This window comes from Chlorocebus sabaeus, chromosome 10 (assembly GCF_047675955.1).
Source record: "Chlorocebus sabaeus isolate Y175 chromosome 10, mChlSab1.0.hap1, whole genome shotgun sequence".
NCBI lineage: Eukaryota > Metazoa > Chordata > Mammalia > Primates > Cercopithecidae > Chlorocebus > Chlorocebus sabaeus.
The window spans coordinates 52617759-52634495 of NC_132913.1; the positions used below are offsets into that span (position 1 = coordinate 52617759).

The 16737-nt window shown below is 36.5% G+C and overlaps 1 protein-coding gene across 7 annotated transcripts in view; it reads left to right on the plus strand.

The window, feature by feature from the left end:
- The window catches only part of SCN2A (sodium voltage-gated channel alpha subunit 2), a 162691-nt gene that overhangs the window by 68368 nt on the left and 77586 nt on the right, over window positions 1-16737 (plus strand). For 3 of the 7 annotated variants that reach the window (XM_073019771.1, XM_038001994.2, XM_073019769.1), the window contains 8 exons: window positions 930-1019; window positions 1749-1877; window positions 2434-2525; window positions 3406-3678; window positions 5109-5172; window positions 6704-6845; window positions 6986-7192; window positions 8554-8841. In XM_073019771.1, coding sequence (XP_072875872.1) covers window positions 930-1019; window positions 1749-1877; window positions 2434-2525; window positions 3406-3678; window positions 5109-5172; window positions 6704-6845; window positions 6986-7192; window positions 8554-8841 — 1285 coding nt within the window. Of the gene's footprint in view, window positions 1-928; window positions 1020-1748; window positions 1878-2246; window positions 2339-2433; window positions 2526-3405; window positions 3679-5108; window positions 5173-6703; window positions 6846-6985; window positions 7193-8553; window positions 8842-16737 lie in introns of all 7 variants that reach the window. The other 4 variants (XM_073019772.1, XM_073019770.1, XM_038001996.2 and 1 more) reach the window with 3 other exon arrangements.

Below are 16737 nucleotides of genomic sequence, written 5' to 3' on the forward strand. Positions count from 1 at the left end.
TTATTGTGCTTTTATTAAATATGAAAGTCATTACTGTTATCTGAGTACTGAATATTTTCTTAAATAGTTGTTTTGGTTTTTGTCTTTTCCTGTTTTTTAATGTCAAGGAAAGGGAAGGGCATTGACTATACCTGCAAAGACAAAGTGGGATAGGGTGAAACCAACCCAATATTTATAATAAACTGTATTCTCTACGATTCAGGAAGCAATTTATTGAACATCTATTATGCACTAGGGCCATTAAGTTGCAGGAGACTTACATATTTTAACAAATTTGATCTTCATCGCAATCCTGTTAAATGATTACTTTTTCTTACTTTTATAACCAAGTCAATTGAGATTTGGGGAACTTAATAAGTAATTTTGCCTTAGTTACAAACCCCAGAAATGACAGTGCTAACACCTGCCATCTTCTCTCATAGTTCAGAATTTTATGAGCAGTTGTAGTATATCATACACTCTGTTTAGAAAGGACCTTATAAGACATTCCACCAGGGTGACTTTTAGAATGATGTTATAATACACCTAATTAATTACTTGAATTCTCTTGTTGAATTTTTGCCAGGGTTTACGTACATGATGAACTTGCAGTTTTATTGTTCAGTTGAGTCTGTCATTAAGAAAATTTAAGTTGATAAATTATTCACTGATGAACTAATTTCTTTGCATTTAATCTTTTTAATTACTAAAGGTACCTAAATAGCCTCAAAATAGTTGATGGCTTGGCCTGAAGACAAGATGTAAATATGAGGTTGTTGAGTTACAGAAATGGCAAAAAAAAAAAAAAAAAAAAGGTCAATGATAGAATAATAAACAACAAAATAATAATAAGCACTAAAGTTTTAAACTTCATGGTGGTGAAGGCATGGTAGTGCATGAAAGTAAGATTTTTCCATTGAACTCTGTCTTCCTTGACGATATTCTTCTACTTTATTCAATATGCTCATTATGTGCACTATTCTTACCAACTGTGTATTTATGACCATGAGTAACCCTCCAGACTGGACAAAGAATGTGGAGTAAGTATAAATATTTTTCAATATTGACCTCCCTTTATGTTTCGTATTGTGCTTTTAACACCTTGAGACCTCCTCAATTTCTTTAACAAATCATGCTAGCTACTGTTTACCAGACCCCGATTCAAGTTCATGTGTATCATGAAATGCCTTCTAGGATAAAGCTTGTAGTGGGCTCACTCAGTTGCACAAATTACTGCACTAGTTTGACTGCCGTTATCTGCAGCCCTTTATCTTCTTTGTGAGTCTTAACGCTCTTTTGAAGATCATCAGTGATTTACTAAAATCTACTGATAAAAAGTATACATAGTTTTTATGTTCCTTTTTAAATGACTATCACAGTTCTACGTGTTACTAGGATATGTCTGATGGCTTTTAATGGTGCACATTTTATAAAATACAAATGCTTCACTCATTTTTGGATTAATACCTATTTGCTCCAATCAGACTGAAGGCCAGTGTATTTCAGATTATGTCTTCATATAGAGCCACATTATTTGGATCCTTTAAATTAATTAATGTGGAAAACGCAGTATTTATTTATTTAGTCAATGAGAATGTCTTTTGGAATTTAATGTTTCTTTTTTGACTTAAGCTCCACCTAAACTCTGTATCATAGGGAGACCAACATGGAAGTGTCTAATTTTTGTTTGCTTTTTATGTCATCTTTAAGATATGTACATGTAAATTAACCACTAGATTTTTAATGTGAACTTGGCTATTTTCTCTCAGGTATACCTTTACAGGAATTTATACTTTTGAATCACTTATTAAAATACTTGCAAGGGGCTTTTGTTTAGAAGATTTCACATTTTTACGGGATCCATGGAATTGGTTGGATTTCACAGTCATTACTTTTGCGTAAGTATCTTAATACATTTTCTATCCTGGAAGAGTAAATCACTGGTGGGAGCCTATACTATATCTTCCTTGATGGCTTGCCTTGACAGACCAAGCATTTTTCTTAGTAATCATATTTTTCTTCCAATCAAATTATTCAGTTTGGAGAAATTAGGAACTATCATAGTAAATTACATGGCTTTGGTTTCCGTTAGCACTGTAAAGTAATAAAGTTTCCCAAATAACAGAGATTATGATTGATTACAATGCCATTTTCCTCTTAATTGGGAAATCTGATGGCAACACTCATGAAATTAAAAGGTCTTGATGAAAGACCAAGGCAGACGTAGATTTCCCTAAATTCTGAATAACTCTGATTTAATTCTACAGGTATGTAACAGAATTTGTAAACCTAGGCAATGTTTCAGCTCTTCGAACTTTCAGAGTCTTGAGAGCTTTGAAAACTATTTCTGTAATTCCAGGTAAGAAGAAAATGGTATAAGGTGGTAGGCCCCTTATATCTCCAACTGTTTCTTGTGTTCTGTCATTGTGTTTGTGTGTGAACCCCCTATTACAGATATGTGACAGAGTTTGTGGACCTGGGCAATGTCTCAGCGTTGAGAACATTCAGAGTTCTCCGAGCATTGAAAACAATTTCAGTCATTCCAGGTGAGAGCTAGGTTAAACACCGAGGCTGACTTTAGCTACAGTGGTGCTACAATCACAGCTTTTGTGCAGAAGCCTTGTTGCTAGTTGCATATTGCAAATAAATATGTAAAAAAAGCAAGAATTGGTACATCATTTTTTGGATGGATTTGATTCTTTGCTTTTTACTCGTTGCTTTCTTTAAAACTATTCTAAATCAGCCTTTGAGTTTAACAAGTGTTGCATGAGGCATTTGCAGTAACAGGCTACATGGTTTGCATCCTATAACATCAAGCTTTCCGCATAGAAGCTAAACTATGAGACATTCAGATTGATGCAAATTTGACAATTTAGGCCTAAAACTGGCAATCTTTTAAGCTGCAGATAAATGAAAGAGCAAGGGATAGCATGAGTGCTGCATGGGGCTCGGATTTCAGATGTCTTCCTTTTTTTAACCCATACTCAAGCTTGCCGAATTCACAAATATATAACCTCATAATTCATCGACTTCAAGATTTCTTACTACTCTATTCATATAGACTTTTCTAAAACCAGTAAGGGGTTAGGGAGTAAGACATCTGCAAATAAAAGCAAAATATTTACACAAGGTTGATGTTTAAGCATGAATAACAAAATCATTCTTTTGCTCTAAGGAGTGTTTGGAAATACACATTTGGTTCATTTCCATTCACAGTTTTCTAATGAACGTACAAGTTCTGCTTTCATTCATTTTCACCAGCTAGCAGGCTTTTCATGAAAATGTTATTCAATCACAAACATTGAACTAATATTGTTGGCATTCTGCATGACATTTTTATTTTCCAGGACAAGCTCATGATATTTTTGCCAGTAAAATAGCTGTTCAGTAGTAAATTTAAATTCCTCCTTCTGATTTTATTTGTAGGCCTGAAGACCATTGTGGGGGCCCTGATCCAGTCAGTGAAGAAGCTTTCTGATGTCATGATCTTGACTGTGTTCTGTCTAAGCGTGTTTGCGCTAATAGGATTACAGTTGTTCATGGGCAACCTACGAAATAAATGTTTGCAATGGCCTCCAGATAACTCTTCCTTTGAAATAAATATTACTTCCTTCTTTAACAACTCATTGGATGGGAATGGTACCACTTTCAATAGGACAGTGAGCATGTTTAACTGGGATGAATATATTGAGGATAAAAGTAAGATATACTCTATAAACCATTAAGTTGTTTAGTTCTCTAAATATTGAATATTATATATCATAGAAATTATCTCAATTTAGATGTGAACCAAGTGACTTGGACTAATTTAAGATGATTTAACACATATAATAGAGATATCAAATGATACCTTATTCCTTTTTATCTTATCTGTCCAATGATATAGTAAAAGTTCTCATTTGAAAATGTGTTGTCTTATACTCATGTTGAAAGTAATTTTGTATTATGCCATATTAAAAAATGTTTATTTGGTAGGCATTAATCAGGCATTTTCAGTCATTTTAATAAATAAATCAGTAGTTTGAACTATTCAGTGTATTCCACTGAAATGTGTTAAGACGACTGAAGGGAAATAATTTGGCCCTATTTGGTTGATGCAACATATATATTGAGCACACATGCTGTATCTGAAAATAGAGAAACCATTTACGAAGATGAAATAAGAATTTGTGTGCTCCTCAGAAGGTTAAGTAATCCTGATTTAGCCATCCACTTATTCATACTCTAATTAGTACCTTTAGTGTCATCATTGTATTGTAGTTACCAGTTTAGTTTTATTATATTTAAGGTATGAACATCAGAATAATCTCATGTCATATAGTTCAGCATGATTTCTTAACATTGAGCCCAGCCCCTCTGTCATTTTTCTTATGTGTGTGCATGTTTGTATGTTAATACAAAAATACATATGTTTGCATGTGTGTGCCTGTTTTCTGAGATCATCTTTGCAACTTACTGAAGTTATAAGCAATACCTTAAAAATAAAAACTAAATAGTTCTCCATAGCTTAAAAATAAAAGCTAGATAAACTTAGACAACATATCTCTCCAAAGAAACAAGTTTATTTTCTTCATTTGAAAGGCAGAAATCAAGCAAAATTTCAAGCAAAACACTTATTTACAGCATAAGAGGGAATAAATACTTAAGCCCACTTCTCACAGGAAATGAAGTTAAAGTTGGCAGGAAAAAAATGTCTGAATCTATTTTGGGCCCAGGGAAAAAAAGTATATGTAAAGTAAAATTTTATTTGCATGAAAACACCTAGACACAACAAGGCTTTCTTCTTTCTTTCTTTTTGTGCCCAGCAATAGACTGGCAGCTCTTTCTTGATGTATCCCATGCAATTTGAGCTTATATTTGCAATGAATGCTGATATAAGAATGTTATCACAGTAATTCGTTCTGAACATTTTTCTTTTTAACATAGATTTGCTAACCATTTGTATAATCAAAAATATTACATATTGATATTTGTTCAACATTTTGAAAAATCTCTTTAGCCATATGTATTTATTAGTTTATCCATCTCATTATGTTTGAAAACATTTGTGAGCTTTGCCACCTAAACAGGGTGACTGAAGTGTTTTACAGGCTTTTAATGATTCTTTCTATTCCTTTCTCTTCAAATAGGTCACTTTTATTTTTTAGAAGGGCAAAATGATGCTCTGCTTTGTGGCAACAGCTCAGATGCAGGGTAAGTGATGCTTCCTACTGAGTTTCAGTCCACACTACTCCATCAGTGTCAACAACCTGCCACCTCCCACTCATCCAGTCCCACTCACTCCTCACTCGAAACCCTCCATAAATTCTACTTCACGGTGACTCTCAGAATAGCCAGGATAAGTGTAGATTCTCACCTCCTTCACACAGTCATTTGCTGCAATTATTTTTCTGTGCTAGGTCACATCTAATCTTCCAAATTAATTCAATGTAAAATAGAGAATAAAACAGTATAATATGCATCTGAAGCTCAATACAATTTTTAAGCACATACTTTTTATAAGTGTGATATTTTATATACACTAATGTGTTCTCCATGGCTTAAAATGTAAGATCTCTGAAGATAATGTTAATATCTGAGATATGGGGAGTATTTAGCGTATGGTAGCAAAGTGGTTAAAAACATAAAGTGGAGAGTCTGCATAGATTCAGACTTTGACTTCATGATATAATCTCACTTCTACTTGCCTTCATTTCCTCATATGACAAATGGGATAATAATAGGGTTTTTGTGATGATGAAGTGGATTAATAAATGTATAGCTGTTTAGATCACTCAATAAGTGCTTGTAATTGTTATTATTGGAATCACCCAAATGTTTGCTATTAAGAAACATGGAACTAAAGCCTAGGAAAATTTTAAAATGCCGTTAATGTTCTCTATTTAGCGAGATTTTAGAGTCACACACAAAAGTCTAATGTACTTTCTTTGGACGATGATACTGTGGACATTAGTAGCTAATACCTGTAGCAAAATTCCCAGTGATAATAGGCTTTCCATTTGACTTCTATGATCAGCCCTATGCTTCCTTTATCTTCAGCTTCCAATGATAAGTAAATCAATTGATTTTCATTCCTTGTGTGTAGTGTACTAAATGCTTACATACAATATCTTCTTCAATGTTTGCAAATTCGTGAGACAGGTTTTCTTATCAGCCCATTCTCACATGCGAGGTGCCTGAAGATTAGCAAATTAAGTAACTTGCCCAGGATGGTTCAGCTCAGAAGTGTGAGGCAAGACACTGAAGCCCCGCCTGCTTGATCTTCAAGGTCCTCCTATGACATTTTTACCATACAGTGTCATTCACTCCTTGCGGAGAGCCCCACCTATCCTTTTCTCACTTCTTTGCCCTGTTCCCACACTTACACACATTTTTGCCTCAAGACATCTTCAGTGAAAATCAACTTTTTCCTTACAGAGATTTTTTTATCTGTCCTTAAGTCCCAGAAGATACTAATCATGATATTATTGCTTTTATATGGAGACATGATAAATATAATAATGACAATTATGAATCACAGAGGAATCCACAAAGCAGACCTAATAGATTATGTTATTAGATAAATCAGTCCACATAGTGCTGAGCTAAGTACTGGGTAAGGTGAGAGAAATTGGCTTTTTTCTAGTGCCCATATAAAATAGACACTGGCATCTACTAAAACAGGAAAACCAATTAGCAGACTGGCAGTTATTGACTTCCTCTCTTTCCTCTAACCTAATTACAGCCAGTGTCCTGAAGGATACATCTGTGTGAAGGCTGGTAGAAACCCCAACTATGGCTACACGAGCTTTGATACCTTTAGTTGGGCCTTTTTGTCCTTATTTCGTCTCATGACTCAAGACTTCTGGGAAAACCTTTATCAACTGGTGAGAACAGATAAAATGATTTTTCTGAGACTCCTAAAACACTGAGCTCGAGAGAATTGCTGTAGAATACTTTACTACTTACAGTGTGAGTTTGTAACATCCTATATAAACTTTATTAAAATCTCTCCTCCATTTTGCAGACACTACGTGCTGCTGGGAAAACGTACATGATATTTTTTGTGCTGGTCATTTTCTTGGGCTCATTCTATCTAATAAATCTGATCTTGGCTGTGGTGGCCATGGCTTATGAGGAACAGAATCAGGCCACATTGGAAGAGGCTGAACAGAAGGAAGCTGAATTTCAGCAGATGCTTGAACAGTTGAAAAAGCAACAAGAAGAAGCTCAGGTATAGTGAACAAGCATACAGTCCTTTGTTTTTCTTTATCTAAATTCTTTGACCTAAATGTTGAGGTCAGTGGCAAGGTAGCTGACATTAGAAATATATCATATGTGTTTGGTAAGTGCTAGGAGTCTGTTTATTAAGAAGTTAATAGTTTATTGCAATGATCGCTGTCAATAGTAATGGAATCAAAACACGGATAATTATAACTGCTTTACTGACGTTTTTTCTCCCTTGTGACTCCTTGAGGAAATTAACTATTAACAAAGGCCTTATTTACTCAAACTTGCAGAGTAGATAAACTGACATGTCCTCAGTTGAAGTACTTTCTTAGGGGAAGAGGAATTCAGTTACAGTTGCATCTTCATTGCAGTATCACCAGAGGTGGTAAGGGTCAGAAAACCAGAATCAAACTAAGAAAATTATTTCATTGAGTCTGGAAAGGCAAAGGCTTATTCAATATTTGTTCTGTTTTATATAAAGTGTATAAATGCAAGTTTGTGGGTTACATCAGTAAATCACTAGTGTGTAAACATATTAAAACATTAGCACTCTCTGCCTCCTACTCTACAAATCCTTTAATTTGGACTTGACGAGCCTTCAAAATAAGGCAAGAATTTCTCTAATTATATTTGCTTGACTTAATGGCACTAACTAATCCAATTGCCTATTTTTGTCTTTTTTTGTATGTTAAATACAATTCCCTTTTATCACTGAGTATTCCTAAATATGTAATAAAGGTCAAAGTATATTGATGTAATAGTAACAATATTAAACACCATCTTTCTGCCAAAACTACAGTTATGCTTTACAAATTCATGCAGATACCATGATCTAGGATTCTCAAACAAACAATATGTGTCATGTCTTTGCTGTGCATTTTTTAGTGAAATACTCAATTTAAATCACAGAGAAAAATGTAATTAAAATAAAATACTTGATTGAATTACATTTAATAATTCAATTTCTTTATTGTGCGAAAATGGAATTAAAAGGCAAATGTCTACCAGGTTTAAATAGGAAACCTTTAATTCCTAAATTATTTCCTTCTTAAAATATTGTTCAAATTACAGAAAAAGTTATTATGATCTTTGAGTGTCTTGCTCATATTATTAGATAATTAGGCATCATAGTGTGAGGACTGAGCTTGAAGGTTCTCATAAAAGTCATATGTGTCATTTTCCATATGACTGCCCATTTTATTCTTTGATTGGTCTAATAACAATGTACTGTTTTCTAAAATATTGAGCGAAATGGAGAATTGTTTTTCAAGATTATCTTCATGATATTGAAGCTCAATTAAGCAGTAACATGATAATTATTTTTTAAGTTTGTATGCAACTTCCACCTACTTTGCGCCCTTCTAGGCAGCAGCTGCGGCCGCATCTGCTGAATCAAGAGACTTCAGTGGTGCTGGTGGGATAGGAGTTTTTTCAGAGAGTTCTTCAGTAGCATCTAAGTTGAGCTCCAAAAGTGAAAAAGAGCTGAAAAATAGAAGAAAGAAAAAGAAACAGAAAGAACAGTCTGGAGAAGAAGAGAAAAACGACAGAGTCCGAAAATCGGAATCCGAAGACAGCATAAGAAGAAAAGGCTTCCGTTTTTCCTTGGAAGGAAGTAGGCTGACATATGAAAAGAGATTTTCTTCTCCACACCAGGTAAAAATATTAAATTACATGAATTGTGTTCTCGTAAAAGCTTTTTAAAGAATATGCCAGAATTTAATGGAGAGAAAACTGCCTTCCACCTGGATGGCACAATGCTTTCAGAGTAATGATGATTATCAAGTATTTTGGCTATCACTTCAGAGAATTTGTGAGTTTTACAACTTTTTGGAATCCCAGAAAGGAAATTTTAGATCCCTCTGGGTTTGGACAGATTTGCAGTTTTGAGGTTTTCTTAAAGATTCAAAAATCTTGGAGACATTTTCCACATCAGGAATTATCAGCAGATGGTTCCCACCTCTTCTTAACTATTATGCGTGGATCTAGTGAACTGTGGGTTTTCTGAGTGACAAATTCCCAGAAGTGGACCAGAGACTCTTTTAGGCCATCTGCAGGGTTGTTCCCATCAGGTGCAAACATCACATGCCAAGGGCATTCTTCTTGCCTTTGTTCCAAAGGGGACTGAAACAAAATATCTCTAAAAGTAGCCAAAACTCTCAGATAGACAGGTACTGAGGGAGATTTATGACACGAAATAAAAAGTGGTGTTTAGTTGTACTTGATTATCTGCGTTTCATGTTAAACATGGGACTTGCATTCGAATAGTGCTGTGATTTACAAACTGCAACAAATATTCACTGGGTGCCTCTGCCTTTTGTACCCATACAAGTTGTTGAAATTTTAAAATTTAGAATCCTAATTGTCTTTGAAACCACCAAGAGAATTCGCAGGAATACACAGTACTTCAGAAGACATTTTCACCAGGAGTGAAACCTTAATATCTATACAGTAACAATAACAATTACAACAACAACATTGATAATGGCTAATATTTACACATTGTGTTGTTATTTGTAATATTAATTCATGTAAGCCTTTCACTATAACCCTAGGTAAGTTCTAATTTAATTAATATCCCCAATTTTTATATGTGAAGAGAAGCAGGGGGCTGCATTCTTTGTTGAGTACCTATTTTATGATTGGCATTCTTTCTACACTCTCAAAATTAATGCTAACAGTTCTGTGGAATACTAGTATTTTCATTACTATAATGAAAAAACTATTTTGGATCAGTAAAGTTAAAAAATTGCACAATGTCACATAGTAATAGAAAACATTATTATGATCTTTGTTCATATTAGGGTTGTTGGTATTCAAATTTTGCCTGGTACTGAAAGCCTTAAACTTTCCACTTTATCAAGTTGCCTATGAAGACTGCCTTTAAAAACTGATAAGGAAATTTACAATATAACTTTATTTAAAAGACATAATGGCATTATACTTTCTTTTTTACTTTTTTGTAGTACAGACAAGCTCACATAACCTTACATGTGATATATATAAATTCTTGTAGGTCAGCCTTATTCATTTCAAATCCAAATAACATCATAAGATAGGATACATTGGGGATTAATTCAAATTTAACATAGGATCTTTAAACTAAATATCAAAATTTACTTGGTCTCTTTCATTTTGTTGTCACAATCATGATGATTCCATTAGTGGAAACATTAATCAATAAATAGGAATCCTTTGAAAGGCAAATCCCCTGTTTACAGCATTAGTGATTCTGAAAAGGAAGCAAGAAAAAGAAAGGGGGTGGGGGGACAGAGAGAGAGGAGAAAAGGGAGCAAAGGAGGGAGGAAGGTAGAGTATTTTTGCCTACATTTTTACCTAAGTTTGCCTAAATTTTTGCCTAAACTTGTCTAAGTTTTGGCCAAAATTTGCCTAAATTTTAGCCTAGATTTGAAATTTCATATCAACTTCATATCAAACAGATACCCCAGAGATTCTCTTCAATTTGCCTATTTCTAATTGAATAAAACTAATTCTAGGCAAAATAGTGAAGGCTGATAAAGCTAGGCTCTGTCCTTCCTTTTTCTGTATGTTTTGCTCATAGATATGATATTCTCCCAGCAGCCTCTTCTTCATACTTCTACATACCTCCATTTCCCAGCTAGTTGGGTATTATAAGCAATCACTGACTTAGAAGAAATGGCATGGCTGGCTCAATTTGATACTTGTTTCTTAAGCAGTCTCTGTATAAAAATAGAGTTAAAGACTTTATTTTGCTTGATAAAGAAATAGTCAAACAAATGTCTAAGAGGATGGAGAGGGAGACAGAAAAAGACAGAGGGAAAGGGAGAGAAAGGGAAAGGCGGGGGAAGAGAAAAGGAAGAAGGGAGGTGAGACAGAAAACCCTGAAATCACACCAACCCCATTTTGCAAGCCCTGAAAGTAATACTGAAAATGTCAAACCAGATAGAAGTACTTAACCTTGGTATAGTAATGGAGGGCCCATTGTGTCTGTTAGATTTTTAAGAGTTCGAGACCCCAAAATATTAGGAATTATTGTTTTGTGATAACATGATTATGTTGGTAACAATCTCTGTGTTTGTATTGAAAAACTATACAATGTAGGCCTTTACTGCAAGATTATAATTTCTTTAGCAGAGTAAGTGGACACACGAAATGTTTCTTAGACTCTGATTTGACTTAGTGTGGTAGAAAGGGCAGAAGAAAGTCAAGAATGTAATCTCTAATCAGGTTTCAAGATAATCTGGATTTTTTTGAAATCTTTATAAGGTACAATTGACCTTAAATTATTACTTTATTATTTATTTGTGATAAGCTACAGGTTTTGCTTTTTAAAGATTCACTTAGTAAGAATATTTCTTACTGGCCATCTTTTTTGTGTGTTACAGCCTTTGATTACTATGCATTTATGTAATGAATGTCAGCAATAGAAGTTGATGCTAATGGATGGGGCACAATCATTTCTCATATAGCTGTCACATGTAAACTATGTTTTAGTATAGCTTAATTCATCCATGATCCTTGAGAAACATTCAAATTTATAACTTATTTTCTTCCAATCTTTCTATGGCTCCAGTTGAACGGGGTCCTGGCAGTTAAAATATAAACTCTTACTAAAAGCGATAGAAACATTCTTCATTGCAAAGCATGTATTGTTTGCCTTTCTTTTTCAGCTAATGATGAGCAGTATGTCACACATCCTGTAAATCCAGTAACTGTTATATCCTCATAGCTAACTCAAAGTCCCTTGTTAGAGGAGAGAAAGGAGACACAAAAGAAGATGGATAGTCTAACAGCAGTTTTAAAAAATAACTACTTGTATGGAAAACAAAAAAAGAAAATATGAATTTTGCTAATGTAGTTAATAGGATAAAAATCATGGGAACAACAAAAGGAGAGATGACTTCTGTCGTGGGAGCCGTAAGTCTCCTTAGAAGTGGTTCTTACAATAAATAACGAATAGAATCACATAAGATAGTGTTTAACATTTACAGACATTTAATAGACACTAAGTTATTATTGAGAAGCAGTAATTCTTTAGCTGGAAAGAAAATAAAAAACATACTTATTGGTCAGTGTATTACTCTGTTTTCATGCTGCTGATAAGGGCATACCCAAGACTGGGCAATTTAGCAAAGAAAGAGGTGTAATTGGACTTACAGTTCCATGTGGCTGGCAAAGCCTCACAATCATGGCAGAAGGCAAAGAGGAGCAAGTCACATCTTACTAGGATGGTGGCAGGCAAAGACAGAGTGAGAGCCAAGCAAAAGAAGTTTCTCCCTGTAAAACTATCAGATCTCAGGAGACCCATTCACTACCACAAGAACAGTATGGGGAAAACCACCACCATGATTTAACTATCTTCCACCAGGTCCCTCCCACAACAGTGGGAATTATGGGAAATGTAACTCAAGGTGAGATCTGGGTGGGGACACAGCCAAACCATGTCATTCCACCCTGGCCCCTCCCAAATCTCATGTCCTCACATTTCAAAATGAATAATGCCTTCCCAACAGTCCCCCAAAGTCTTAATTCATTTAAGCATTAATTCAGAAGTCCACAGTCCAAACAAAGCTTCCTCAGAGACAAGGCAAGTCCCTTCCACCTATGAGTCAGAAAAATAAAAAACAAGTTAGTTACTTCCTAGATACAATGGGGATACCGGCATTGGCTAAATACAGTCATTCCAAATGGGAGAAATTGGCCTAAAAAAAGGGGCTACAGGCCCCATACAAGTTCAAAATCCAGCAGGGCAGTCAAATCTTAAAGTTCCAAAATGATCTCCTTTGACTCCATGTCTCACATCCAGGTTATGCTGATGCAAGAGGTGGGTTCCCATGGTCTTGAGAAGCGCCACTCCTGTTGTTTTGCAGGGTATAGCTTCCCTCCTGACTAATTCCATGGACGGGCTGGTGTTGAATGTCTGTGACTTTTCCAGGTGCACAGTGCAAGCTGTTGGTGGATCTGTTATTCTCGGGTCTGGAGGACAGTGGCTCTCTTCTAACAGCTCCACCAGGCAGTGCCCCAGTAGGGATCCTGTGGCAGGGCTCTGACCCTGCATTTCCCTTCCTCACTGCCTTAGCAGAGGTTCTCCATGAGAGCCCCACCCCTGCGGCAAACTTCTGCCTGTACATCCAGGCATTTCTATACATCCTCTGAAATCTAGGCAGATATTCCCAAATCCCAATTCTTGACTTCTGTGCACTGGCAGGCTCAACACCATGTGGAAACTGCCAAGGCTTGAGGCTTGCACCCTCTGAAGCCATGGGCCTAGCTCTACATTTGCCCCTTTCAGTCATAGCTGGAGTTACAGGGATGCAGGGCACCAAGTTCCTAGGCTGCACACAGCATGGGACCTTGGACCCAGCACATGAAACCACTTTTTCCTCCTAGACCTCTGGGCCTGTGATGAGAGGGGCTGGCACAAAGATCTCTGACATGTCCTGGAGACATTTTCCCCATTGTCTTGGGGATTAATATTCAGCTCCTCATTACTTATGCAAATTTCTACAACCTGCTTGAATTTATTTTCAGAAAATGGGATTTTCTTTTCTGTCACATTGTCAGGCTGCAAATTTTCCAAACTTTTATGCTCTGCTTCCCTTATGAAACTGAATGCCTTTAGTAGCACCCAGGTCACCTCTTGAATGCTTTACTGCTTAGACATTTCTTCTGCCAAATACTCTAAATCATCTCTCCCAAGTTCAAAGTTCCACAAATCTCTAGGACAGGGGCAAAATGCTGCCAGTATCTTTACTAAAATATAACAAGAGTGGACCTTTGGTCCACTTTCCAACAAATTCCTCATCTCCATCTGAGACCATCTCAGCCTGGACCTTATTGTCCATATCACTATCAGGCTTTTGATCAAAGCCATTCAATAAGTCTCTAGGAAGTTCCAAACTTTCTCACATTTTCCTGTGTTCTTCTGAGCCCTTCAAACTGGTCCATCCTCTGCCTGTTACCCAGTTCCAAAGTTGCTTCCACATTTTGCATATCTTTTCAGCAGCAACCCACTGCTGGTATCAATTTATTATATTAATCTGTCTTCATGCTGCTGATAAAGACATACCTGAGACTGGGCAATTTGCCAAAGAAAGACATTTAATTGGACTTACAGTTTCCTCATGTGGCTGAGGAAGCCTCACAATCATGGAAGAAGGCAAAGAGGAGCAAGTCACATCTTACACAGATGGTGACAGGCAAAGAGAGGGTGAGAGCTGAGCAAAAGGGATTTCTCCCCTTAAAACCATGAGATCTCTGAGAACAGACAGACTGTCTGCTCAAGTGGGTCCCTGACCCTCGAGTAGCCTAACTGGGAGATATTCCCCACTGGGGGCAGACTGACACCACACAGCTCACACGGCTGGGTACACCTGTGAGATGAAGCTTCCGGAGGAATGATCAGAAAGCAACATTTGCTGTTCAGCAATATTCACTCTTCTGTAGCCTCTGCTGCTGATACCCAGGCAAACAGGGTCTGGAGTAGACCTCGAGCAAACTCCAGCAGACCTGCAGCTAAGGGTCCTGACTGTTAGAAGGAAAAATAACAAACAGAAAGGACATCCACACCAAAACCCCATCTGTACTTCACCATCATCAAAGACCAAAGGTAGATAAAACCACAAAGATGGGGAAAAAGCAGTACAGAAAAGCTGGAAATTCTAAAAATCACACCATCTCTCCCCCTCCAAAGGAACGCAGCTCCTTGCCAGCAATGGAACAAAGCTGGATGGAGAATGACTTTGGCGAGTTGAGAGAAGAAGACTTTAGAAAATAAAACTTCTCCAAGCTAAAGGAGGAATTACGAACCCAGTGCAAGGAAACTAAAAACCTTGAAAAAAGATTTGACGAATGACTAACTAGAATAACCAATGTGGAGAAAGCCACAAACAAACTGACAGAGATGAAAACCATGACATGAGAACTATGTGACAAATGCACAAGCTTCAGTAACTGACTTGATCAACTGGAAGAAAGGTATCAGTGATTGAAGATCAAATGAATGAAATGAAGCAAGAACAGAAGTTTAGAGAAAAAAGAGTAAAAAGAAATGAACAAAGCCTCCAGGAAATATGGGACTATGTGAAAAGACCAAATCTACGTCTGATTGGTGTACCTGAAAGTGACGGGGAGAATGGAACCAAGTTAGAAAACACTCTTCAGGATATTATCCAGGAGAACTTCCCCAACCTAGCAAGGTAAGCCAACATACAATTTCAGGAAATACAGAAAATGCCACAAAGATACTCCTCAAGAAGAGCAGCTCCAAGACACATAATTGTCAGATTCACCAAAGTTGAAATGAAGGAAAAAATATTAAGGGCAGCCAGAGACAAAGGTTGGGTTACCCACAAAGGGAAGCCCATCAAACTAACAGCAGATCTCAGCAGAAACTCTACAAGCCAAAAGAACAAAGCTGGAGGCATCATGCTACCTGACTTCAAACTATACTACAAGGCTACAGTAACCAAAACAGCATGGTACTGGTACCAAAACAGAGATATAGATCAATGGAACAGAAGAGAGCCCTCAGAAATAATACCACACATCTACAACCATCTTATCTTTGACAAACCTGACAAAAACAAGGAATGGGGAAAGGATTCCCTATTTAATAATGGTGCTGGGAAAACTGGCTAGTCATAAGTAGAAAGCTGAAACTGGATCCCTTCCTTATACCTTATACAAAAGTTAATTCAAGATAGATTAGAGACTTAAATATTAGACCTAAAACCATAAAAACCCTAGAAGAAAACCTAGACAATACCATTCAGGACACAGGCATTGGCAAGGACTTCATGTCTAAAATACCAAAAGCAATGGTAACAAAAGCCAAAATTGACAAATGGGATCTAATTAAACTAAAGAGCTTCTGCACAGCAAAAGAAACTACCATCAGAGTGAACAGGCAACCTACAGAATGGGAGAAAAGTTTTGCAATCTACTCATCTGACAAAGGGCTAATATCCAGAACCTACAAAGAACTCAAATTTACAAGAAAAAAACAAACAACCCCATCAAAAAGTGGACAATGGATATGAACAGACACTTCTCAAAAGAAGACATTTATGCAGCCAACAAAGACATGAAAGAATGCTCATCATCACTGGCCATCAGAGAAATGCAAATCAAAACCACAATGAGGTACCATCTCAGACCAGTTAGAATTGCCATCATTGAAATATCAGGAAACAACAGGTGCTGGAGAAGCTGTGGAGAAATAGGAACCCTTTTACACTGTTGGTGGGACTGTAAACTAGTTCAACCATTGTGGAAGACAGTGTGGCAACTCCTCAAGGATCTAGACCTAGAAATACCATTTGACCCAGCCATCCCATTACTGGGTATATACCCAAAGGATTATAAATAATGCTGCTATAAAGACACATGCACATGTATATTTATTGTGGCACTATTCACACTAGCAAAGACTTGGAACCAACCCAAATGTCCATGAGTGACAGACTGGATTAAGAAAATGTGGCTCATATACGCCATGGAATACTATGCAAACATAAAAAAGGATGAGTTCATGTCCTTTGTAGGGACATGGATGCAACTGGAAACCAT